This window comes from Bos indicus, chromosome 16 (assembly GCF_029378745.1).
Source record: "Bos indicus isolate NIAB-ARS_2022 breed Sahiwal x Tharparkar chromosome 16, NIAB-ARS_B.indTharparkar_mat_pri_1.0, whole genome shotgun sequence".
NCBI lineage: Eukaryota > Metazoa > Chordata > Mammalia > Artiodactyla > Bovidae > Bos > Bos indicus.
In genome coordinates, this window is record NC_091775.1 from 19,776,162 (window position 1) to 19,804,128 (window position 27,967).

The window sequence follows — 27,967 nt, forward strand, 5'->3', positions numbered from 1 at the left end:
TCTTATATGTATGAAAACTAACTTGTATTGTCAGGGAAAAGGGTACACAAAGCATAATTTCAGTATTACCAAGGATTGTATTTATCTCTTAAACCCTTTTTCTCATTATTATACTCATGTAAAAAGTTGGGTGGGCAAGTAAGAAAACTAAAAATTAAATACTTACCCAGTCTTTTCCAAGAGTAAAAGGGCTCTTTATGGGATTTTAGTGTAATTCTGAAAAACAAAAGAACACCTGCAGCGGCAGCTCACTCTAGTTATTCTGTCAATATTTGCACTACAGTCAGGTTGTTTTTCTTCCCTGTAAAAAGAGCTTGCACCTTGATGGTGTAGCAGAAATTTGAGTCTATTCTGGCACGTAACTTTGTAAACTTCAGCAGATTATAATGAAAAATCTTAGGCATAGCAGGGATAGTTTTCTTTTTTAGTCCAAAAGGGGGAAAACCTCCAGAACCACCTGCACCGTGTGAACCTCTCTCACTTCTTAGGAGAACAGGAGCACTGTCCATTGTGTGAGGAGGAATAAGATGTCAGAAAAAAGGCCACGTGAGGACGTGAGAGAAGATGGCCGTCTACAAGAGAGCTCTCACCAGAAACCAAATCTCCATGGCACCTTGATGCCAGGCTCACAGCCTCCAGAACCATGAACAGATTTTTCAGCTGAGGTGCTAGAGTAGGACTCAGTCTCCTCTCTTTGAGCACACCAAAAAAAAAAAAAAAAAATTACATCCAGAGACATGAAGATGCAATCAAGAGGTGAAAGGACAGGTGCACTCATGGTGTAATCAGATCCCATACCACCCAGCTGGACAACCCTCAGACTGGAGAATAATTAAATCACAGAACTTCTCCCACAGGAGTGGAAGCTGAGCCCCATGCCAGGCTCCCCAGCGCAGGGGTCAGTCTCTGGAGGAGGAGCCTCCAGAGCATTGGGGTTTGCAGGCCAGCAGGGCTTAACTGCAGGAGCCCCCCAGGATGGGGGGAACTGCCTCCACCCTCGGAGGACACACACACGTGCTCAGGGCGAAAGCTGAGACTCCACACAAACCTGGGCCAGACCTACTTCCTGGTCTTGGAGGGTCTCCTTGGGAGGTGGGGGCGGCTGTGGCTGTCTGCCATCATAAAAGCTGGTGGCTGATACAGTGGGGACCTATGTGAATGCTGCGTGGAGTCAGACATTTTGAGTCCTTAGCACTGAGACCCAACAGCCTGTAAGCTCCAATGCTGGACGCCTCAGGCCAGACAACCAGAGGGGTAGGAAATGGCCCTGTCCATCAGCAGACAAGCTGCCTAGACTTCCTGACTCTCAGCCGCCCCTAGACACATCCTTTGACAGAGCTTGGCCCACCAAAGGCCCAAGACCTTGCTGCACACACCAGTAAGGAGGCATGAGCCCCTCCCACCCAGAAAACCTACACAGAGCCTCACCCATCAGGGAGCAGACGCCAGAAGCAAGGATAGTAGGGTTCTGCAGAACTGAGTTTATAACACAGATCAGAGTCTACGCTAGGACCAACTGGTTCCTGATCCTCTGCTGGGACACAAAGGATATCCCCTACAAAGGGCCCCTTCTCTAAGATGGAGAAGCGTAACTAAGCTCCTACACACACAAAAATACAAACAAATGTAAACAATGAGCAGAGGAATACGTCCCAAAGGAACAAGATAAAACCCCCACAGAATAGCTAAGTGAAGTGGAGATAGCCAGCCTGTCTGTGAAAGAGTGCAGAGTAATCACCCTAAAGAGGATCCAAGAACCTGGTGAAAGAATAAAGACAAAAATTTTAATGAAGAGCTAAAGTGCAAACAGATGAACAATAATTGAAACATACACTAGAAGGAATCAATAGCAGAATAAGTGAGACAAAGAATGGAAGAAACCCCTGGGATAACGTTAAATGCACCAATGTTTGCATTATAGGTGGGTCACAGAAGGAAAAGAGGGAGAGAAAGGGCCTGAGAAAATATTTGAAGTGGTAACAGCTGAAACATGGGAAAGGAAATAGTCACCCAGCACAGACAGTCCCATACAGGATAAGCCCAAGGAGGAACATGCTGAGACACACAGTAGTCAGACTGACCAAAAAAAAAGACAAAAAGAAAAGATTAAAAGCAACAAGGGGAAGAGCAACAAATAACATACATGGGAGTCCCCTAAGACCGTCAGCTGATTCTTCAGCAGAAACTCTGCAATCCAGAAGGCATGATATATTTAAAGTGATGAAAGAGAGAATCCTACAACCAAGAATACTCTACCTAGCAAGGCTCTTGTTCAGATTTGACAGAGAGATAGAAAGCTTTATACACAAGCAAAAGCTAAGAATTCAGTACCGTCAAACTAGCTTTACAGCAAAAGCCAAAGGAAGTGGAAAAGCCCAAAACACTAGAAACAAAATTACCCTTGGGAAAGCTCACTGGTAAAGGCAAACTTCAAAATACAGAGCAAATATTAACAGACATAAAAGGAGAAATGGACAGTAACACAATAACACTGGGGGGACTTGAACATCCCACTTACCTAAATGGGCAGATCGTCCATCCAGACAGAAAATTAGTAAGGAAACAGGCCTTAAATGACACAATAGCTTAGATAGGCTTAATTGATATTTATAGGACATTCCATCCGAAAGCAGGAGAATACACTTTCTTCTCAAGTGCACACAAAACATTGTCCACGATAGATCACATCTTGGATCACAAATCAAGCCTCGGTAAATTTAAGAAAACTGAAATTGTAATCAAGTATCTTTCCCAGCCTCGGTGCTATGAGATTAGAAATCAGCTATAAGAAAAAAACTGCAAAACACACAAACGTGGAGGAAAAAAATGAATCTATGTATATACTTTGTGTGACAGATGAAAAACAACAGAATTATAATTCTCATGATGTCAAGTTTTCCCAGTAATTATGAAATAAGTATTTTCATGTCAACTGGATAAGTATTCTTATCCTCTTTCAAGATGAGATTACCAAGGCCCTCTGAGGATCAATAGCTTCACCACAAAGCTCCTTAGCTACTGAGCCACCTCATGAACCCACATCTGTCTCTGCAGCCTGTGGTCTTTTTCTGGCTTTCTCATCCAGGCTTACATATCAGAGCCACGTGAGGTTATTTGCTAAATATGTATCTCTGCCGGTTGGGACTCACGTCTTACAAAATGTGTTACATTGATTCTAATGTACATCGATTATTCAGAATATCCTGTTTTCTTAAATGGGCTCACCTTTATCATTATGTGTAAACTGTAAATACAACCCAGAGCTGTTCAGAGTATTTTTTCATAAATATATTAAATCAAACTTGGTTCACAGTTAAATATTTATTAAGCAAACCACCTTTCGATTAATTACATGATATCTGTGCATTGGAAATAAACTACTATTCACGTGTGACATAATTAAGTTCCTACTCACTGAATTATTCCACCTGGACTATGTTTTATTTACAGGTTGTTCAGGTTGAATTATATTGATGCCAAGATGATTTTTAGGTCAGCATAAGGTACCAATACAGATCTCACATTCAGGCAGCAATGACAACAGATCATCGATAAGTGCAGTTCTTAGTTGAGCTTACGCAAGCATAGCTGTGCGCTCTCATCAGTTACTGTTAGACACCATACAGCAGGTCTTGAAACTGAAGCTGAGCATGTGATGGGACCAGAGCCAGGAGGTGTACAGAGAGCTGTCTGCTGTCGCCTCTGCAAAGGAGAAGTGGGCAAGGACCGGAGTCCCAGTGCACAGCATGTATTCTTTCAGGTTCTTCACAAAACCGGGTCTCCACATGAGGAACACCTGGAGGCTTTTAGAAGTACTGACACCTCAGTGCCACCCCAGACCAGTTGAATCAGAATATCTAGGGGTGAGTCTGACTGTTGAGTAGAGGCTTGGCACCGGGTACCACCTAAAGCAGGAAGACAACATCGTGTGCTTCTCTGAAATCGATACAAGTCATGTTCAGAGTTGTTGCGGGGTTGGTGTGGGTGGAAGCCATGCAGGCTTCTGTCCCCTGTGAGCCAGGGGATCAAAACGTGAACGAGTCAGCTAATGAATTCATGGATTCGTTTGTAGCAGTTCTAACGAGGGGGCAGAACTTGGGCTTAACACTGGTCTGCGCTTTTGACACTTACTGTTGGCAAGGCTTGTCCAGGAGTTGGTCATTCTGAGGAGCTGCTCTTTCGCAAATTGGGATAAAGTCTCAGTGCCCTCAAAGTCCATGGTCTTTCTTTGACTGCTGGACAGTTAGTGTGATTCCTCATTTTCAGGCAGAATAGGCAAAGTTATTCCTTGTGCTCCAAGTTTTGACAGCTCAGCTTTGGGGTAATCTACTTATCTCTGAATGTAATTCACAAAGTATGTCCAACAATTGTGTTTGAGATATACAGACTCAAAAGTAATTTCCCAGAATCATTAAGACCTCTAAGAATGAAGAAGAGGTTTTCTTACAGTGTTTTCTGTGAAGAATAAACTTAAATACTTTTCATTTTATGTTTACTTGGGGAGGAAAGTGTTTCTTGAGGTAGGACTTACCAATAACTTTCTAATCCAAATAGAGTATATAACAAAAACTTTTTGACTCATGGAAATTGGTCATTAGTCACTTTAACAGTTAAAGTACCAATTTCTCCTTTTAATGATTCTAGTAGTTCTCTGAAATGAAGGAATATAGGACAGATATGTTAAACATGTATATTTATGTGTTATTTTAAACATTTTCAAAGCTGGAAGGAACATAAATTTTCTTCTTTAATTCCACGTAGGCTAGTTAAAAATGCAAATAAAACAGTAGTTTCCATATAGAATGTGCCAAGGTGAAGGTATTCCTGGGTATTCAGTGAATTGACAGAATTCTATAAAAAGTAATGACTAGAGTGTCAAAATTATGTAAAATATCAAAACAGTTCATTTTTCTCTTTGAAATATATAAGTTAGCTGCTTGTTCCTCAGATTTTTAGAAGATTCATACATGTAAGAACAGACATTTATAAGTATATGTGGTTTGGTAAATACTTATCCCTAAACATCATAATCAAATAGAAACCTACACAGTCAAATGTATAGCCTCAATGCAGTTTGTTTCTCTTTGAGTGTTTCAGCTTGATCTGACATTGGGATTTGATTTTGCAGCTGTTACTAGAATGGTTCCTCACTGGTTTATTTCAACTTCCATAAACCAGGAGCTGAGAGCAGAAGCAGTGTTCTGCTGCTTAAAGCAGCAGCAATGACATCCTCTCAGAAGAACCCCTTAGCTTTTAAATTAGTAACTTACCTGTAGCAACTGTGGGCCAACCTGAAATTGCCACTGAATATTCATTTAAATAGCCGTGTCACTGCCAAACATAGCCAAGTGACAGTTACGTGCTTAATGTCCTCAAAATAAGGAGAGCAAAATAAGCATTTTCACTTGGACATAAAATTTCAGAAACCCCTCATTTTAGACTGCCAGAAAAACAACTTAGACCTCGATTAGGGAGAAATAATTTCAAAAACACTCATCTTTAAAGGATTACAACATGACAAGCAATAGCTTTTCAGCATTTATGATATCTGATAACCCAGTGGTGATGGGGGGTGGGGCCTGCATCCAGCTTATGTCTTACAGGTTTCCATCCTTCACAGGTGGGTGTCGGTGAATGTGGTGTGTTCCTTAGTCACAGAGCTAAAACCCTTGATGGCGTTCATCAGGTCCTCTTCATCCACATACTGAAAAGACACCAGTCCTCACTGGTTAGGATATTTGCTGGCAACAGTGTTACACAAAATGTGTATCTTTTGAGCATTAAAAGGTTAAGACATGGCACAGTGTAACCCTCAGTTTTCTCATCCGAAAGTGGGGAGGTTTCATATGATTCAGTTCAGAATTTAAGCAGAAGAGCCAGAATGCAAGCTGTTGTGCTTCATTATGTCCGATCTTCTTACTGTTTTTTTTTTTTTTTTAATTGAATAGGGCTAGGAATACGGATTATAATGTTATAATGAACAGATAATTTGCCACATACGGATATCTTAAAAAGCTTTCACTGAATTGCTTTGCATACTGCCTATTACTAGTATGGTCAAAAGTAAGCAAAAATGTCAGCACAGTACAATAGTGAAGAATGGAGGTGCTGTAATCAGTGCTTTTAAGATCCCCAGTTCCAAAAAAAAATTACGATTAGATGTGTGTCCTTGGGTAAGAGCACACATGCATCTAGCCTTCAATGTAATATATTGAACTATATGAAATTGCCATTTTGTATGTCAAATATGATCAATTAACAAATTCTTTGTTTCAACCTAATATAATTATTCCTGACATAGAAACGTCACATCTGAAATGGAGTCACAGAATTCAGTAGTCATCATAACTTCAAACAGGCTCATGATTTTAAAGTCCTTATTATATATCATCATCCTAACAAACCAGAAGGACTATCAATTTTATTTTGTGTGTATGTGTGACTGAAATCTGGAGCCATGAAAGTTTATTTCTTGCCATTAGTTAAGGAAGTCTTTATGAAAATCATCAACATTTCAGTGAAGCAAAAGTGAGAATTAGGGGGGCAGAGAGTGAGTGAGAGTCAAATGTAGAACCAGAGCTAGGGACTCAAAAAAGTATTAGATAATGAGGAGGTTAACTTTTTGTATCCCCTGGGCTGGAGTTATGAAAAGTGAGGTTTATACATACCAATGCTCTTATATTTATCATGATTTTCTGAGTTTTTTGAAAAGAAACTATAGATCCTATTGAGAGACTCTCTTTCTCCTCTAACCATAAACGAGAAGGAAAATACGTATCTTTTTTTTTTCCTTTAGTAAAATAGGAGCTTGTACTTCATGTCTCAATTAGGCATGTTCCAGTGTTTTCAGTCATGTCCTGTCCAAGTTAATGAAGTAGAACCTGTTCATCTCTTCACTTACACATGAATGTATTTTTTGAGCCTCTATTGTGTGCCAAAAGAATAAGACAGTTTCTCCCCCACTACTCAGGCAGGTAAACGTGTCGTTACAAAATAATTGGGTAAGTGGTCAGAGGGATGAACTGAGTGTTTGGGAGATGATTGTTCTGCGGGGTACAGGAAACCATGCCACCTGTTACATATTTGTGTTTAACAAAGGCTCCAGATTAGGAAACGACTCACCAGTCCGCTGTCATGGCCCATGATGGTTTCCCACAGTGAGTCGTCTATCAAGACCTTCTTGTCTTGAATGTCCATGAGTTGGCTGACACTCCGGTGGAGAGAGCCTTGGGAATAGGTCTGACTGCCGTGACTCTGACTTGGGATGCGCAGAACAGACAGGCTTCGGTTGCTCCTAATGCTCACAGGTGTCCCAGACCGGGGGATTTTGGTATCAGCTAAGCCCTGAAGAGAAAGTTGCTCTTGGTGAGTAAGGTCTAAAGAAAATGGGCTTTAAGCAAGAGAAAAAATCATGTGTCACATTGTCAACGAAGGGAACACTGTCCCCATATCCTACACAATTGTGTACATCAGGAATACTGTAGCTCATAACTTCCTGGTAAAGTGAGATAATAAGCTAATGGTCTTATTAGACAGCCAGTGTCCTTGGGGCCTCCAAGAGCTCATGTACTGGCTGGGGCACTGGCTGTGTTTCCCTGTGGACAGGGCTGCTGCATAGCAAAGCAGTAGAGTGAGGGTGAGGGGTAGCAAGGTAAGCTCCTCATGGCCATCAGCACAGAACCTCCTCGACAACTTTCCTTTCCCAGAGAAAAAAGCAGTATTCTCTCATAGTCACTAAGTGAGCAGTTGTATTTCACTTTAAAATTCCTGGATTTATGTACAGAACTTGACTCTTACCTTCTTTTCTCATCCCACCTTGTTCCCCTTGTTGCAAAGCTTCCAAAATAAAGAGGACCCAAAACACATCAGAAAGAAAAGTACTCTAGGATTAGGTTCTAGAATGTGCCATTAAGAAATGTAGCCACTCTAAACATCAGGTTTCTGATTGAGCTGATTTAACCAAACTGTGTGGCTTATCATCATGCAGTTGACACACCATGCAGAGATCATGCATTATGCAGCACACAGAGGTACCTCCAAGTGCACAGTGTAACTTTTTAGGGTGACATTGCTCGACACATCAGATACATCAGCCACAGAGTCAAACTGAAAACAAAAGTGGAGGATCAGTCTGTGGAACATTTAAAAACAAATGCTATGGAGGGAAGAATCAAGATGGGGGAATAAAAAGGACTTTGGGTCTCACCTCCTCCCACAAATGCATCAGAAATACATCTACACATGGATGGATTCTCACGTGATACCTTACTGAATGATGGCAGTAGATATCAGACACCCAGAAGTGCAAGAAAGAACTCCATATAACCAAGGGAAAAAGGAATCTGGATGGGACCTGGCCCCAGGGAAGGAGCCGTGGAAGAGGAAACTGTTCTGTGCCCTGGGAAGCCCCTTCACTGGCCAGGAGGTCAGTCTGGACAGAAAGCAAGCTTCAGAGACTCGGAAGATGAATGTACTGACTGGTGCTCTGGCTATGGTGGAAGCAGGCAGAAGACAGACTGGCAAAGAGGATTGGTGTTATCTTGCTGCAGTACATGGCCCAAGATGCACACCGGCCTGTACGTGCAGGGGCTGGGTGCTGAAACTTGGGGTTCAGAACGGGCCCAGGGAGAGCACAGGTTGGCTACACAAAGACAGCCAGAAAGGGCTAAAGTGTGATTGCAGAAAAAGCCTGGGCCCACCCCAGCAGCAAAGTACTGTTGCTAAAGGGTGTGTGAAGGGGTGGGCGTGGCCTGCCATAATAGCCTCTTTCATCAAGCTGCCTCTAAGGGCTCTGGGAGCAGGACAGTAGGTGTTTCCATGTCTGGCACCAGTCTGGTCTCAGCAGCTATGAGCTTTGTGGCATGTACATGCAGAGGTGGGGCTGGGGGGCTTCCACAGCTCCCATGATGGCTCCAGGTACATGACCACTGTGGTCCCGACTTCAGTGAGTGGGCACCTAAGGGTCTGTGCTGGTGGCCTTGTAACCACAGCGCCTGAGGGACACAGGGCCAAATGACTGCATTCCCAGTGGAGGCGGTGCCAGGGGTATTGCCAGCAGTTCATTCTGTGAGCCTGTGCAGGTGACACCACAGGATGCACCCCACAGTAGACAGCTCGGGGAGGGAATACCCCAGCCAAAGCACCTCTCCCAGCAGGAGCTCTCCAGTTCTGGCTACCTCTCACTGCAGCTCAGCAATGGAACCGAGGGCTTCTACTCCAACAACTCAGGAGCAGGCCCTGCCCCTGACATGCAGCGACAACACAGAGCAAAGAAGAGGCCCACTAAATGTGTGAAGGCAGGATTAGAACAAAAATGTTTACAGGTTGTAAGGAAATGCAAAAGATGCTGAATAGCCAAAGCAATCTTGAGAAAGAAAAATGAAGCTGGAGGAATAGGACTCCCTGACTTCAGACTATACTACAGAACTACAGTAATCAGGAGTATGGCACTAAACAGAAACAAATATAGATCAATGGAACAGCATAGAAAGTTCAGAAATAACACCCAGGCACCTGTGGTCACCTAGTCTATGGCAAAGGAGGCAAGAATATACAGTGGAGAAAAGAGTTTCTTCAATAAATGGTGCTGGGAAAACTGGACAGCTTCAAGTAAAAGGATGAAATTAGAACACTCTCCTAAGACCATACCCTAAAATAAACTCAAATGGATTAAAGACCTAAATGTAAGACCAGACACCATAAAGGAAAACATAGGATAAACACTTGCTGACATAAAGCACAGGAAGATCTTTTCTGACCCACCTCTTAGAGTGATGAAAACAAAAAGAGTAGGTAATAAAAGATACTCCTTACAAATGGCTTCACAGGCAAATTCTACCAAACATACAAAGAAAAATTTTAAACACTGATCCTTCTCTAACTCTTCCAAAAGACTGAAGAGAAGGGAACACTCCCAGAGACATTCAATTAAGCCACCATCACCTTGATACCAAAACCAGACAAAGACACCACCAAAAAGAAAATTACAGGCCAATATCATTGGTGAATATAGATGCAAAAATTCTCAGCAAAATATTAGCAAACAGAATCCAACAATACATAAGAAAGATCAAACACCATGAACAACTTGGATTCATACTAGGGTCACAAGGATGATTCAACATATGTAAATCAATCAAGATGATACACCACATCAGAAAAGACAAACACCACATGATCATGTTAATAGATATATAAAAGTCATTTGATAAAAGTTATCATCCATTTATGATTTACAAAACTCTAGAAAGTGGGCACAGAGGGAACCAATCTCAACATAATAGGGCTATAAATGACAAATCCACAACAAACATCATGCTCAATGGTGAAAAACTGAAAGTATTTCCTCCAAGATCAGGAAAAGACAAGGATGTCCAATCTCACCACTATAATTGACTATATTTTTGAAAGTCCTGCTGCTGCTGCTGCTAAGTCACTTCAGTCGTGTCCCACTCTGTGCAACCCCATGGACTGCAGCCACCAGGCTCCCCCGTCCCTGGGATTCTCCAGGCAAGAACACTGGAGTGGGTTGCCATTTCCTTCTCCAATGCATGAAAGTGTAAAGTGAAAGTGAAGTCATTCAGTCGTGTCTGACTCTTAGCGACCCCATGGACTGCAGCCCACCAGGCTCCTCCATCCATGGGATTTTCCAGGCAAGAGTACTGGAGTGGGGTGCCATTGCCTTCTCCCTTTGAAAGTCCTAGACAGAGCAATCAGAAGAAAAATGAAGAGAATCCAAATTGGGAAAGAGGCAAAACTGTTACTGTTTGCAAATGACATCATACTATACATAGAAAATTCAAAAGGTTCCACCAGGAAACTTTTAGAACCTATCAATGAATTTGATAAAGTTGCAGGATACAAAATTAATACATAGAAATCTCTTGCATTCCTATACACTAACAATGAAAGATTGGAGAGAGAAATTTAAGAAACAATCCCATTTACAACTGCATCAAAAAGAATAAAATACCCAAGAATAAACCCAAGGAAGCAATGGACCTGTACTCAGAAAACTATAAGATACTGATGAAAGAAATATGACACAAACGGAGAGATACAGCATATCCTTGGCTTAGACGAATCAATATTGTGAAAATGACTACACAACCCAAAGCGGTCTACAGATGTAATGCAATCCCCATCAAAGTACCAATGGCATTTTTCAAAGAACTAGAACAAAAATTTTTAGAATTTATAAAAGATCCTGAATAGCCAAAGCATCTTGAGAAAGAAAGACCTGCTGGAGGAATCAGGGTCCCTGACTTTACTACAAAACTACAGTAATCAAAACTGTACAGTTTTGGCACAAAAACAGAAATATGGATCGATGGTACAGGATAGAGCCTATAAATAAACCCATGCACCTATCATCTATCTATGAAGAGAAGCAAGAATATACCAATGAGAAAATATGGTTTCTTCAATAAGTGGTCCTGGGGAAAAATGGGCAGCTACAAGTAAAAGAATGAAATTAGGACAATTCCTAAGACCATACATGAAAATAACTCAAAATGGATTAAAGACCTAAATGGAAGTCCAGACACTATAAAACTCTTGGTGGGAAGTATGGGCAGAACATTCGTTGAGATAAGCAAGAATCTTTTCATATATGCAGCAGGATATTTTCACATTTACCTCCTAGAGTATGGTAAATAAAAACAAACAAGTGAGATGTAATTAAACTTAAAAAGTTTTGCACAGCAAAGGAAAACACTGAAATCAAAAAGACAAACCACAGAATGGGAAAAAAATATTTGCAAACCATGTGACCAGAAAGGGATTAATCTCCAAAGGGTATGAACAGCTCATACAGCTCAATAAAAAAATAAAAGCACAATCCAAATACGGGCAGAATATCCAAACAGACATGTCTCTACAGGAGACATCCAGGTGACCAAAAAAAACAAAAAACAAAATAAAAACAGGTGAAGAGATGCTCAATATCACTTATTATTAGACAAATGCAAATAAAAACTACAATGAAGTGTCACCTCGCAGCTGTCAGAATGGCCATCATCAAAAAGTCTGAACAATAATTGCTTGAGAGGTTATGGAGAAAGGGGAACCCTCCTACCCCTGTTGGTGGGAATGCAAATTGGTACAACCACTATGGAGAATAGGATGGAGGTTCCTAAAGAAACTAAAACTACCATACACACCCGGGCATATATTCAGAGAAAACCATACCAGGAAAAAGTAAACGCAGACCAGTGTTCATTGCAGCACTATTTACAACAGCCAGGACATGGAAGCAATCTGAATGTCCATCAACAGATGTGGTATATACACATAATGGACTATTACTCAGCCATTAAAGAAGGAAACAATCCCATTTAAAGGAACATGGATGGACCTAGAAATGATACTAAGGGAAGTAAGCCCAACAGACAAAGGGAAATGTCATATGATACCAGTTATATGTGAAATCTAAACGTGATACAAATGATCTTAAAAAACAGAAACAGACTCACAGACTTTGAAAATAAAACAAACACAGTTACAAAGGGGAAAGTTACGGGTAGGAATAAATTAGAAGGTTATGATTAACATATATACACTACTGTGTATAAAACAGATAATCAACAAGGACCTAATATATAGCACAAGGAACTCAATGTAATACTCTGTAATAATCTATTATGGAAAAGAATCTGAAACAGCATTAATGTATGTACTGTTGATTTTCAGTCATCCAGTCATAAATGACTCTTTGTGACCCCATGGACTATAGCACGCTAGGCATCCCTGTCCCTCACCATCTCCTAAAGTTTGCCCAGGTTCATTTCCATTGCATGGGTGATGCCATCCAGCCATCTCACTGACACCCTCTTCTGTCCTCAATGTTTCCCAACATCAGGGACTTTTCCAATGAGTTAGCTGTTCACATTAGGTGACCAAAATATCAGCTTCAGCATCAGTCCTTCCAGTGAATATTCAGGGTTGACTTCCTTTAAAATTGACTGGTTTGATCTCCAAGGGACTCACAGGAGTCTTCTCCAGTCTTCTCTAGTTCAAAGGCATCAATTCTTTGGTGCTCTGCCCTCTTTACAGTCCAGCTCTCACAACTGTATGTGACCATTGGGAAGACCATAGTCTTGACTATACAGACCTTTGTTGCAGAGTGATGTCTCTGTTTTTCAACACACTGTCTAGGTTTGTCATAACTTTCTTGCCAAGAAGCAATCATCTGATTTCATGGCTGTAGTCACCATCTTCAGTGATTTTAGAGCCTAAGAAGAGGAAATCTGTCACTGCTTCCACCTTTTTCCCTTCTATTTGCCACGAAGGAATGGGATTGGATGTCATGATCTTAGTTTTTTTTAATATTTATTTTTAAGTCAGCTTTTTCACTCCCCTCCTTCACCTTCATCAACAGATTCTTTAGTTCCTCTTTGCTTTCTGCCATTAGAGTGGTATCATCTGAGATTGTTAATGTTTCTCCCACCTGTCTTGATTCCAGCTTGTAACTTATCCAGCCCGGCATTTCTCATGATGTGCTCAGTGTAAAAGTTAAACAGGGTGACAATAGATAGCCCTGTCATACTTCTTTCTCAATCCTGAACCAACCAGTTGTTACATATAGGGTTCTAACAGTTGCTTCTTGACTTGCATATAGGTTTCTCAGGAGACAGGTAAGATGGCCTGGTATTCCCATCTCTTTAAGAGCTTTCCACAGTTTGTTATGATCCACACAGTCAAAGGCTTTAGTGTAGCTGATGAAACAGAGGTAGATGTCTTTCTGGAATTCCCTCGCTTTCTCTATGATCCAGTGAATGTTGACAATATGTACTGCTGCTGCTGCTAAGTCACTTAGTCATGTCCAACTCTTTGCGACCCCATAGACGGCAGTCCACCAGTCTCCCCCCATCCGTGGGATTCTCCAGGCAAGAACACTGGAGTGGGTTGCCATTTCCTTCTCCAGTGCATGAAAGTGAAAAGTGAAAGTGAACTCGCTCAGTCGTTTCTGACTCTTCGCAACCCCATGGACTGCAGCCCACCAGGCTCCTCCGTCCATGGGATTTTCCAGGCAAGAGTACTGGAGTGGGGTGCCATTGCCTTCTCCGGACAATATGTACTATGTATAACTAAATCACTTTGCTGTATAGCTGAAACTAACACATCAATGTAAATCAACTATACTTCAGTATAAACTATTTTAAGATAAATAAGGAAAATAAAAACTTTTCTGTGAAAGACACAAAAAATAATTAAAAATGCATTGAGGAAAATGACAATGAAAACACAACCATACAAAATCTGGGCAATGCAGCAAAAGCAGTTCTGGTGAGACAGACGTTCACAGCTATATAGAATTTATTTAAGAACAGAAAAATCTCTAATAAACAACTCAACACATCATCTAAAAGAGAAAAGGAAGAAACAAAACCTAAAGTCGGCAGAAACAAGCAGATAAAAAAAATCAGATAGGAAATAAATTAGAGATTTTAAAGTTATAGAAAAAGATGCAAAGAAATTAAATAAGAAAAGGAAGAGGAGAATTGACAACTGATACTACAGAAATGAACAAAGAAAACTGTGAAGAATTATTTTGTCAACAAATTCAACAACGTACAAGAAACAGACAAGTTTTGAGAAACACAGTGTACCAAAACTGAAGTAAGAAGAAATAAGATTACCTGAACAGTCCAATCACTAGAAGTGGAACAGAATCTGTAATTTAAATAAAACTTACAAACAAAACTCCAGGGTCAGATGTTTTCTCAGGCAAATTCTACCAAACATACAAAGAAAAACGTTGATCCTTCCCAAACTCTTCCAAAAGACTAAAGAGGAGGGAACACTCCCAAAGGCATTCCATGAGCATACCAACACTGATACCACAACCAGTGCAAGTGAAAGTCGCCCAGCCGTGTCCGACTCTTTGCGACCCCATGGACTATAGAGTCCATGGAATTCTCCAGGCCAGAATACTGGAGAGGGTAGCCTTTCCCTTCTCCAGAGGGTCTTCCCAACCCAAGGATCAAACCCAGGTCTCCTGCATTGCAGGCAGATTTTTTACCAGCTGAGCCATAAGGGAAGCCCAAGAATACTGGAGTGGATAACCTGTCCCTTCTCCAGTGTATCTTCCTGACCCAGGAATTGAACCAGGGTCTCCTGCATTGCCAATGGATTTTTTTTTTTTACCAACTGAGCTATCATGGAAGCCCCACCACAACTAAAGTCACTACCAAAAAAGATAATTATAGGTCAATATCATTGATGAATACAGATAGAAAAATTCTCAACAAAATATCAGCAAACCAAATCTAACAATACGTAATAGATATCATATACCATGAATAACTTGGATTCATCCCAGGGTCACAAGTATGGTCCAACAAGTGTAAATCAGTCAATGAAATATGACATATCAAAAAAGCAAACACCACATGATCTCAATAGAAATAGAAAAAGCATTTGATAAAATTCATCACCCATTAAAAAAAAAACAACAAAAACCTCTCCAGACAGTGGGCATAGAGGGAACCAATATCAACATAATAAGGCCATATTTGGCAAATGCTCAGCAAATACAATTTTCAATGGTGAAAAACTAAAAGCGTTTCTTCTAAGATGAGGAAAAGACAAGGATGTCCACTCTTGCCACTATTATTCAACATACTTTTGAAAGTCCTAGCATGGCAATCAGAGAAGAAAAAGAAAAAGAATCGTAATTGGAAAAGAAGAAGTAAAACTGTCACTATTTGCAAATGATATGATACTATATGTACAGAATTCTAAAGATGCCATCAGAAACTTTTTAGGGGCCATCAATGAACTTGGTAAAGTGACAGGATACAAAATTAACACACAGAAATCTCTTGCCTTCCTATACACTAACAGTGAACGATCAGAAAGAGAAATTCAGGAAACAATCCCATTTACCACTGCCTCAAAAGGAATAAAACAACTACGAATAAATTTATCTAAGGAAGCTAGAGACTCATACTCAGAAAACTGTAAGATTTTGATGAAATCAAAGATGGCACAAAGAGATGGAGAGAGATAGCATAGCATTGGATTAGAAGAATCAATATTATGAAAATGACTATACTTCCCAAAGCAATCTATAGATGCAATGCAATTCCTATCAAATTATCAATGGCATTTTTCACAGAATTAAAACCAAAAGACCCCAAATAGCCAAAGTAACATAAAAAAGAAAAATGGAGTGGGAGAAATCAGGCTACCTGACTTTATACTACAAAACTACAGTAAACAAAACAGTACCGTATTGGAACAAAGAAATTGTATCAATGGTACCGGGTTGAAAGTCCAGAAATAAACCCATGCACCTGCTATCACCTATTCTATGACAAATAAGGCAAGGACATACAACAGAGAAAAGATAATTTCTTCAGTATGTGGTGCTGGAAAAAGTGGACAGCTACAAATAAAAGAATGAAATTAGAATACTTTGTAACATCATACACAAAAATAATTCAAAATGGATTAAAAACCCCAATGTAATTCCAGACACTATAAAACTCTTGGAGGAAATATAGGCAGAACATTCTTTGACATAAACTGCAGTAAGATTTTTTTCTGATACACCTTCTACAGTCAGGAAAATAAAAATAAAAACAAATGAGATCTAATTAAACATAAAAAGATTTGCACAGCAAAGGAAACCACTGACAAAAAGGCAAACCATACAATGGGGAAAAAAATATTTGCAAATGATGTGATCTACAGGGGGTTACTTTCCAAAGAGTATAAACAGCTCCTGCAGCTCAATATTGAAAAAAAACAAAAAACGACAATCAGAATATGGGCAGAAGGTCCAAATAGACATTTCTCTACAGAATGTATACAGATGGCCAAAAAACACATGAAAAGATGCTCAATAACACTAACTATTAGAGAAATGTAAATCAAAACTACAATGAGGTGTCACCTCACAGCAGTAAGGATGGCCATCATCAAAAAGTCTATAAACAATAAATGCTTGAGAGGGTGCGGAGAACAGGGAACCCTCCTACACTGTTGGTGGAAATATAAATTGTTAAGAGTCACTATCAAGAACAGCATGGAGTTTCCTTAAAAAACTTGAGCTACCATGTAACACAGCATTCCCATACCTGGGCATATATCCAGAAAAATCATACTTGGAAAAGGTACATGTGCCCCAATGTTAACTGCAGCACTATTTACAATAGTGATGACATGGAAGAAACAAATGTACATTAAAAGATGAATGGACAAACATGTGGTACATAGACATAGTGGATTATTACTCAGTCATTAAAGCAGGAAATAATGCCATTTGAAGCAACACTGATGGGCCTAGAAATCAGCATACTAGGTGAAATGAGTCAAACAGAGAAAGACAAATATCATCTGATGTCTCTTACATGTGGAATCTAAACGTGGTATAAACGAACTGACAAAAAAAGAAACAGACTCATAGACTTAGAAAACAAACATATAGTTACAGAGGGAAGTTCTGGGTAAGGGTAAATTAGGAGGTTGTGAATAACATATATACACTACCACATATACAACAGATAATCAACAGGGACCTAATGTATGGCACAGAGAACTCTGCTTAATATTCTGTAATAAGCTATATGGGGAAAGAATTTGAAACAGCATTAACGTACATATATGTCTAGTCAAGGCTATGGTTTTTCCAGTGGTCATGTATGGATGTGAGAGTTGGACTGTGAAGAAGGCTGAGCACTGAAGAATTGATGCTTTTGAACTGTTGTGTTGGAGAAGACTCTTGAGAGTCCCTTGGACTGCAAGGAGATCCAACCAGTCCATTCTGAAGGAGATCGGTCCTGGGATTTCTTTGGAAGGAATGATGCTGAAGCTGAAACTCCAGTACTTTGGCCACCTCATGCAAAGAGTTGACTCATTGGAAAAGACTCTGATGCTGGGAGGGATTGGGGGCAGGAGGAGAAGGGGACGACAGAGGATGAGATGGCTGGATGGCATCACTGACTCGATGGACGTGAGTCTGAGTGAACTCCGGGAGTTGGTGATGGACAGGGAGGCCTGGCGTGCTGCGATTCATGGGGTCGCAAAGAGTCGGACACGACTGAGCGACTGAACTGAACTGAACCATCTCACACTGATCAGAATGGCCATCATTAAAAAGTCTACAAACAACAAATGCAAGAGTGGCTGTACAGAAAAGGGAACCTTCTTGCATTACTGGTGGGAATGTGAACTGGTGCAGCCAACTGTGGAAAAAAAGTATGGAGGGTCCTCAAAAAACTAAAAATAGAGCTACCATATGATCCAGCAATCCCACCCCAGGGCATATATCCAGAAAAAAAAATTAATTCAAAAAGATAAACGTAACCAATGGAAATTTGCTGTATGACTCAGGCAGCTCAAACTGGAGCTCTGTAACAACCTAAAGGGGTGGGAAAAGGTGGGAGGTGGGAGGGAGGTTCATGAGTGAGGGGGCATATGTATACTCATGGTTAATTCATGTTGATGTATGGCAGAAATCAAACCAATATTGTAAAGCAATTATCCTTCAATTAAAAATAAATTTAAAAAATACATGTACCCCAATGTTCACACCAGGACTATTTGCAAAGTTAAGATACGGAAACAACTTAAATGCCCATCAACAGAGCAATGGATAAAGAGGATGTAGTACATATATACAATGGAATATTACTGAGCCACAAAAAAGAATGAAATAATGCCATTTGGAGCAACATGGATGGGCCTAGAGATTATCACACTAAGTGAAGTAAGTCAGAGAGAAAGACAAATACCATACAATATTACTTATGATGGAATCTAAAATACAAAACAAATGAACCCATATTCAACAGAAACAGACTCACAGAGAACACACTTTTGTTTGCCAGTGGGGAGGTAAACGGGGAAGGAATGGATAGGGAGTTTGGGATTAGCAGGTACAAAGAATTTTGCATACAATGAATAAACAAGGTCCTACTCTAGAGCACAGAGAACCATATTCAATATCCCCAGATAAGCCATAGTGGAAAAGAATATAAAAAAGCATGCATAAATATATATGTATAACTGGATCACTTTGTTGTACAGCAGACATTAACACAACATTAATCAACTCTACTTCAATAAAACAAAACAAGCAGACAAAAACCAAGTTCTTTGTGCTTCTCCCAAGGCAGCATAAGCATATCCAAACATTAATACTATTTGGAGATGCATTTTCAGATATGTACAAAGTTCTACAATATAAAAGATTTGGTGAGCAGAGACTTAGCACCATGCTGACATTTATTAGTAAAGAATGAAAGGATCTTCAAGTCAGTAATTACACTACAGTTATCCTTCAATTTACAAGGGGGATGGGCCTCAGGACCCTGGCCTTGTACCAGAACTGGAGGATGCTCTAGTCCCACAGTCAGCCCTCTGTCTGTGGGTGTGTCTAGTCCCACAGTCAGCCCTCTGTCTGTGGGTGTGGAACCTGTAGAGACTTGGGCTGACTGTGCAAGTGAAACCTGCACTTAAACTTAGCTGGACTCAATTGATGCTGTGTCATTTTGAAAATGTTAAAAAAAAATTTAGTATTAAACAATATAAACAGTTCTCTCATTCTCTGGCACTACTGACCCATTTACCTCTCTTCAGGATGGAGCTTTAAATTCTTTTTGTCTCTGACCTCAAAGAGTACCTTAGCTGTTCAGAGGACAGGAGTGCCTGGGAGAGGATTACAGCAGAACTGAGACCACAGCTTGTCACATGATGAGGGTGTGTGGGTGTGTGTGTGTTGCATTGAGAACCCAGTACTCAAGTGAAAAGCAAGTCAGTCAGTGAAGCTGAGCAGGTGAATGCAGCCCGCTCCTGTTCAGATTCTTACCTGCAGATTCTGGAGCCCATGGACATCTATTTCAGCTCTTGGTTCTGCTCTCCTAATGCAAAGTGTCTTCTCTTTAGTTTGAATAACGTTTGCTAATGTTCATCCAAGTCTCCAACTTGATGAGAATAGTTTCAATAAGGTCTGAGAACAGCAGGCTTGCAAGGATCTTTTGTCCACTGGGTAGAATTAAACTGTGATTCAATGGGGTTTGGACAAATGTTGCCGGCACTCTCTTCTGTGAACCCTCCAGAACCTGAAAATAGCACCCTCCCTGCCTACTACGAGCCACTTCTCTGGGCCCATAGCCCCCAGCCTCCTATCCCTTCCCTTCCTCACTCCATCTAGGACCCTCAGCAGAAGTGAATTGTGGGTGAGGCAGGGGCGGGGTGCCCTGCTGTACTCAGATGTTCTCAGGAACAGAGGAGGAGGGGTTTGAATTTGTCAGCTTCTCCCAGCTGAAGCCTGTCTGGCCCCACGTGTAGCTTGGCCTGGGTCTTGTTGGGCTCATAAGTAGTTTCACCTGTTTTATTTTTAAATTTGATTGTATTAAAGTAAGCGATCTAACTTCTCAACAACACTGCATTGCTCTTTGTAGGAGCATGTGGTGGGGAAGGCAATGGCACCCCACTCCAGTACTTTTGCCTGGAAAATCCTATGGACAGAGGAGCCTGGTAGACTGCAGTCCATAGGGTCGGGTTGCTAGAGTCGGACACGACTGAGCGACTTCACTTTGAATTTTCACTTTCATGCATTGGAGAAGGAAATGGCAACCCACTCCAGTGTTCTTGCCTGGAGAATCCCAGGGACGGGGAAGCCTGGTGGGCTGCTGTCTATCGGGTCGCACAGAGTCGGACATGACTGAAGCGACTTAGCAGCAGCAGCAACAGCAGCAGGAGCATGTGGTAGAGCAGAGTTCTAGAACTGTGTCATTCATCACGGAAACTTTACACCTGATCATAGCAACTGCCCATTCCCCCCTCCCCCAGCCCCTGGCAATACCACTCTGGGCTTTGCTTCCCTGACTTTGACTATGTAAATACCTCACATAAATGGAATTGCAGTCACCTCCCTGTGCAGGTTCTACTGGCTATGGGACTGTATACACAGCTCACAGCAACTAAATCATCTTTTCATTCATTGAGGGCTGTCCTCAAACTTCCCTGAGCTCAGACCTCCCAAGGCTGCTGGAAATGGCAGATTCTCCGGTTTCCTCCTCAGACTCAGGACTGCCTCCCAGGTGACGCTGATACCAATATTTAGGAACCTCACTTGGACAAAACCATGATTAACAAGACTCAGGAAAACCCCATGCAAAGGAACCATCCCAATATTAACTTGCCCACAGAAATGACCTGCTTGCTTCTTGATCACTAACTCAACCCAAGAGGCAAAACTAGATTCCTCCTCAGGACAGGCTACCAGGCAGAGGGGCCTGTCTGGAGGGATGGGTTGAGGGACAGAAATGATCCCTGACCCAGTTCTGGATGCTACTGGTCTGTGGGTTTGTCTCCTGTAACTCACGTCATGTCATAGAGATGTACCTGAGCAACCACCCCATTCACCTTCTCCACACACTCAATGGGTCCCAGGGGTGATTTGAGTCATTTCCCAGGTCAGCTAAACAGACCTTTCCAGCCTTCCTGGTTCCTCTCTCCATCAGTGCAGAGAACGTCATTGTCCAACAAGGGAAAACTGTGCAGTGTCAGCCCCTCAAGGAGAGTCTCCTCAGGACTCTCCCCTGAACAGAGGCACATGGCCCTGGGCTTGAACTGATCACTCAGCAGCCATACATTCAGCACCTGGCCCGCACGAGGACCCAGATGCTGAAGGAGGAGGGAGGCTTGGAGGAGGAGCCAGGAGAGAGGATCCAGTTGTCGAGCGAGCCAAGGGCCAGGGGATAGAGAGCATCTTTCTTGCTTTCCCACCACCCAGTCACTGTCCCCTGGCTGCTTCCTGCACCAGCCGCAGTCCACGGGTCTCTGAGAGACTGTGGCTCTCTTGTGCCCTCAAGGCTTCTGCTACTTGGCTGTGATCTCACTTCCTCGGGACTTTTTCGTCTGCTCATTGCTCTGTCTTTGAAAAGTGAACAGGTCTGGAAGGTGGGCAGTGCTATCATTCCTTCATTTCTATGTTATGAAGTCTTGAAACTTAAGCACTTTGACCAGGTTTCTGTGCTTAAATTGGATGATGCAGTGATAACTAATTTATAAAGAGAAATACATATTTGATCTTTGTCTAGATTCTGGCACTGGACTTCTCAAATCATTTGTTGTTCAGTTGCTAAGTCTTGTGCAACTCTTTGTGACCCCATGAACTGCAGCATGCCAGGCTTCCCTGTTCTTCATTATCTCCCAGGGCTTGCTAAAACTCATGTCCACTTAGTCGGTAATTCCATCCAAACATCTCATCCTCTGTTGCCCTTTTCTCTTCCTGCTCTCAATCTTTCCCAGCATCAAGGTCTTTTCCCATGAGTTGGCTCTTTGCATTAGGTGGCCGAAGTATTGGAGCTTCAGCTTCAGCATCAGTCCTTCCAATGAACACCCAGGACTGATTTCCTTTAGGATTGACTGGTGGGATCTCCTCGCAGTCCGAGGGACTCTCAAGAGTCTTCTCCAGCACCACAGTTCAAAGGTGCTCAGCCTTCTTTATGGTCCAACTCTCACATACATATATGACTACTGGAAAAAACATAGCTTGTACTATACAGACCTTTTTTGGCAAAGTAATGTCTCTGCTTTTTAATATACTATCTAGGTTTGTCATAGCTTTTCTCCCAAGGAGAAGTATCTTTTAATTTCATGGCTGCAGTCAACATCCACAGTAATTCTGGAGCTCAATAAAATAAAATAAAATCTGCCACTGTTTCCATTTTCCCCCATCTATTTGCCATGAAGTGATGGGACTGGATGCCATGATCTTCGTTTCTTGAATGTTGAGTTTTAAGCCAGCTTTCTCACTCTCCTCTTTCCCCTTAAACAAGAAGCTCTTTAGTTCCTCTTCACTTTCTGCCATTAGGGTTGTTTCATCTGCATATCTGAGGTTGCTGATATTTCTCCCAGCAATCTTGATTCCAGCTTGTGATTCATCCAGCCCAGCATTTCACATGATGTACTCCGCATATAAGTTAAATAAGCAGGGTGACAATATACAGCCTTGATGTACTCCTTTCTCAATTTGGAATGTCTTTTGTTCCATGTCTGGTTCTAATTGTTGCTTCTTGACTTGCATACAGATTTCTCAGGAGGCAGGTAAGGTGCTTCAGTGTTCCCATCTCTTGAAGAATTTTCCACAGTTTGCTGTGATCCACACAGTCAAAGGCTTTAGTGTAGTCAATGAAGCCCATGTTTTTCTGGAACTCTCTTGCTTTTTCTACGATCCGGCGGATGTTGGCAATTTGATCTCTGGTCCCTCTGTCTTTTCTAAACCCAGCTTGTACGTTTGGAAGTTCTCAGTTCACATACTGTTGAAGCCTAACTTGAAGGATTTTGAGCATTATCTTGCTAGCATGTGAAACGAGTACAACTGTATGGTAGTTTAAACATTTGTTGGCATTGCACTTCTTTGAGATTAGGATGAAGTCTTGGAATGAGAAATACATATTTGATCTTTGTCTGGATTCTGGCACAGGGCTTCTCAAATACTTAGAATTTTCTAAATAATTAGCATGACAAATGTGTCTTTTGTTATGTTAATGAAGTGACTTTTGGTTGCACTTAATTTGGGGGCTGACTGCCAGGGAAACCAACGCCTTGATTAAAGGGTCGGAATTTTCAGTCTCACCCTCTGCTCTCCAGAGAGGAGAGAAGGAATGGGGGTTGAATCAGTCACCAATGGCCAATAACAATCAGTCACGCCTACATAACAAAACCTCCATAACCACCACCCCTGCCCCCAACATTGGGCCCAGATGGCTTCTGAGTTGTTGTGCACATGGAGATTTGGGGAGAGAGGTGCATTTGGGGCATGGATGCCCTGGGTCCTTCCCCTAGACCTTGCCCTCTGCAAGGTCTCTTCCATTAGTTGTTACTGACATATATCCTTTTATAAGAAACTAGTGATCCAGTAAGTAAAATGTTTCTCTGGGTTTTGTGAATTGTCCTAGCAAATTGTTTGAATGCAAAGAGTGGGTTGTGGGACATTATTACAAAACTACAGTAATCAAAACAATATGGGATTGGCACAAAAAACATGTGGATCAATGGGACTGAATAAAGAGCCCAGAAATAAATACACACACGTATGGTCAATTAACAAAGGAGACAAGAAAATACAGTGGGGAAGGAGAGTCTCTTCAACAGTGGTGTTGGGAAAGCTGGACAACCACACACATGTCAATGAAATTAGAACACACCCTCATACCATGCACAAAAATATACTCAAAATGGCTTAAAGTCTTAAATACAAGACACGGCACCATCAAACTCTTAGAAGGGAACACAGATCAAACATTCTCTGACATAAATCATACTAATGTTTTCTTAGGTCAGTCTCCCAAGGTAATAGAAATAAAAGCCAAAAATCATCAAATGGGGCCTAATCAAACTTATACACTTTTGCACAGCAAAGGAAACCATAAACCAAATGAAAAGGCAACGTATGGACTGGGAAAAAATATTTGCAAATATGTAAGCCCAACAAGGGCTTAATTTCCAGAATATATAAATGGTTCATATAACTCAATAAAGAAAAACAACCCATTTAAAAAATGAGCCAAAGACCTAAATAGACATTTCTCCAAAGAAGACACACAGATGGCCAATAAACACATGAAAAGATGCTCAATTGCTAATTGTTTGATGAATGCACATCAAAACTACAATGAGATACCACCGCACACTCATCAGAATGGCCAGCAGAAACAAAGTCACAAACAATAAACGCTGGCAGAGAAGGGAACTCTCCTATACACATGGTAGGAGTCTAAATTGGTACAGCCACTATGGAAAACAACATGGAGGTTCCTCAAAAAACTAAAAATACAGTTGTCCTATGATCCAGTGATCATACCCCTTGGGCATATGTCCAGACAAAACTCTAGTTTGCAAAGATACATGCGGCCACAATGTTCATAACAGCACTATTTACGAGACCCAAGATATGGAAACAACTTAAATGTCTATCAACAGATGAATGGATAAAGAAGACGTGTTGTTTTGCACAGTGGGATATTTACTCAGCCATAACAAAGAATGAAATAATGCCGTCGGTAGTAACATGGAAGGACCTATTATCACACGAAGTGAAGTAAGCCAAAGCCGAAGACAAGTGCTGTATGATAATACCTACGGTGGAATCTAGAATATGTCACAAGTGAATTTATCTATGAAACAGAAACAGACCTAAGGGCACAGAGAACAGACTTGCGGTTGCCAAGGGGCAGGGATATGGAGGCAGTAAGGACTGGGAGTTTGGGATTAGTAGATGTAAACTATTGTATACAGGGTGGATAAGTAACTAGGTCCTACTGTACAGCAGGGGAATTATGCTCAATGTCCTTTGATAATGCACAATAGAAAAAAATATGAAAATGAATATATATATATATGTGTATGTATAACTGAATCTCTCTGTCCTTCAGCAAAATCAACACATTATAAATCAACTATATTTTAATAAAATTAAAATAAAAACAAATTCTTCGTGTTTCTCCAAGGAGAGCATAATCATAGCCACACATTACTACTATCTGGAGATGCATTTTCATAACATAAAATTTAAATTGCAGAACTCAGTTAGTAGAAACTAATTGCTTAGTCCAAAGTGACACTGCATTATTTTTTAGTATTTCAGAGAATGAAAGAATCTGCAAGCCAGTAAATAAAATTGTTCCTCCATATTCAAGGGGAACTGGCTCCAGGAACTGCCCCCTCCATGGGTACCAAAATCCAAGAAAGCTCGGATCTTACGGTCAGCCCTATGTGGGTGTCAGTGTGGAACTTGTAGATATATAAGGCTGACTGTGGAAGTAAAACCTGAAATTAAACTAGCGGGACTAAACTCATGCTTTGTGATCTTGAAAATGACAATGAATTGAAAATTTGTTACCATTTGTTAAATTCGTTAACAAATTTAAAAACTGAAGGAGTGGGTCATTGGAACCTCCAATCTGTAGCCAGTAGTCACAACCTCGACTTGTCTGAAGTTGGCAGGAAGGGGACACAGAGCAGGCAAGAGTCTCGTAGGACTGAGACTCTGGTGGGATCTGAGGCTGTTTCTGGGTAGATAGCGACAGAATTGAATTGAACTGGAAGACACCCAGCTGATGTCAGAGAATTTTGTTCTGGTGTGGAAAACCTCCCCTACACACTGGAATTGGTGATCAGAATTTCAGTTACACACGGTGGCCACTAGCTCACACAGAGTCTAGTGCAAACTGGGGGAAGATGAGGCAGATGGGTTTTGGCACACAGTTTGCGGAGCAGACTGGTGCCTGGGGGAGATTAGAAATTACAGCCTTTCCTGGCCCAGGCAGACACAGCCCCACTGCAGAGTGCACCGTGGGGATCAGTCTCCTTTACGCCTTCAATTAGTGCTCTGTGGGGCAATGCCCCGGGTCACCCTCTGTGTTACCTTTAGCCCCTGAATCTTTGCCCGACCTCTGTCTTGGCAGTGGGTGGTCTGGAGCCACAAAGAGCCACCCATCCGCCCTGGCGCAGGGTGTTATGGCCAAGGACACACCCAGCACTGCTAGGACTTAAATCCCTCCCCATCTTCCCTTTTATCTCTAATCTTCCAAGTTGCACAGTAACAATAACCTATAAACTCCCCAGCTGATTTCAACATACAACTCTCCTCTGCCATGCCCTGACATAACTACAGAGCAGACATATTCACCCCCAGGGCACATTAGAATCACTTTTGAAGTTTGAAAAAGAATACCAATCCCCAAGTCCCATCCAAGGCCAATGAAATCAGAATTTCTGGGATAAGGCCCAGGCATTGGTATTTTCAGTTTCCTAGATGTCTTAGCCTGCTGCTGTAACAGAACACTGTGGACTGCGTGGCCTAGAGACAACACTAATTTACTTCTTAAACTCTGGAGGTTGGGAAGTCCAATATCAAGGTGCCAACAGATTGAATGTGTGATGGGGGCACATTTCCTGGTCCCCACATGGTGGAAGGGACAGGGGAACTCCCTGGCATCTCTTTTATAAGGGCACTAATCCCAGTCATGAAGCTGCATCCTCACGACCTAATTGCCTCTCAAAGCCCTTCCCCCCCAGATAGCATCACATTTGGGACTAGGGTTTCAACATATGAATTTGGGGGGGACACACCAAGACTCTGTCTCTAGCAGCAGGTGATTCTATTGTGCAACCAAGGGACTTCCTTGGTGGCCCAATGGCCAAGACTTCATTCTCCCAATGCAGGGGCCCAGGTTCCATCCCTGGTTGGGGAACTAGATCCCATAGGCCGCCACTAAAGATCCCACATGCCTTAACAAAGATGGAAGATTCTGAATGTCACAACTAAGACCCAGCACAGCCAAATAAATAAATTATACACACACACACACACACACACACACACACACACACACGTATATCTAATGAGCAGCCGAAGCTGAGAATGCTATTCAAGGGTTAGCCTCCCTTGGCCCCACATTTAGCCAGACTGAACTGTCATCTAGTCCCTTGTTACTGTGGTTTTGAAAATCTTTCCTTCTAAATCAAAACAAATATTCTGGTCCATTGGGAGAGAAGTGAGGCTGCCTTTAGAAACATACCACATGGGTTTCCCCGGGTGGGTAGACATTCAGTGGAGACCTTCGTTTTGGAAGAGGCACTAGGGGAGGCCTCTCTCTGATATATGGTTCTTTGTGGATTTTTCTCTGTAGTATCAGAGACAGGAAAATGGCCAACAAAATCAAGCCCAGCACTGCCATTAACACTATGAACCACAACTCGCTGTAGAACTCCGTGCTTTTGCTTCTTGATCCTTTCTTTTCTCCAGGAGTTGTCAGCACCAGGCCTGCAAAACCCAAGGACAGAAAAGGGAAACGTTATTTCAAAAGGCAAATTTGTGACTTCTTGCTCTGTTGTTTGATAATAAACTAGACAAGAATTTATAGTGTTTGGGCGCACTTGTGCTCAGACAGGAAATGTCTGAGCACAATGTAAGGAGACCCTGACAACCCTCAGGAGACTCTGC

At 41.6% G+C, this 27,967-nt stretch overlaps 2 protein-coding genes across 3 annotated transcripts in view; one reads left to right on the plus strand and one right to left on the minus strand.

Annotated features, from left to right (window-relative positions):
• Positions 1-5,799, plus strand: part of KCTD3 (potassium channel tetramerization domain containing 3) — a 74,861-nt gene extending 69,062 nt beyond the window's left edge. Inside the window, exon 19 of one of the 2 annotated variants that reach the window (XM_070767935.1) lies at positions 5,621-5,799. The gene's annotated coding sequence lies outside the window, so the exon portion shown is untranslated. Of the gene's footprint in view, positions 1-488; positions 3,307-5,620 lie in introns of those variants that run through there. The other variant, XM_070767933.1, reaches the window with a different exon arrangement.
• LOC139176522 (usherin-like) overlaps positions 4,767-27,967 on the minus strand; it is a 43,838-nt gene continuing 20,637 nt past the window's right edge. Inside the window, exons 6-8 of the mRNA XM_070768842.1 lie at positions 27,543-27,787; positions 7,123-7,344; positions 4,767-5,704 (exon numbers count right to left, since the gene is read on the minus strand). Coding sequence (XP_070624943.1) covers positions 5,615-5,704; positions 7,123-7,344; positions 27,543-27,787 — 557 coding nt within the window. The 3' untranslated portion in view covers positions 4,767-5,614. The remainder of the gene's footprint in view (positions 5,705-7,122; positions 7,345-27,542; positions 27,788-27,967) is intronic.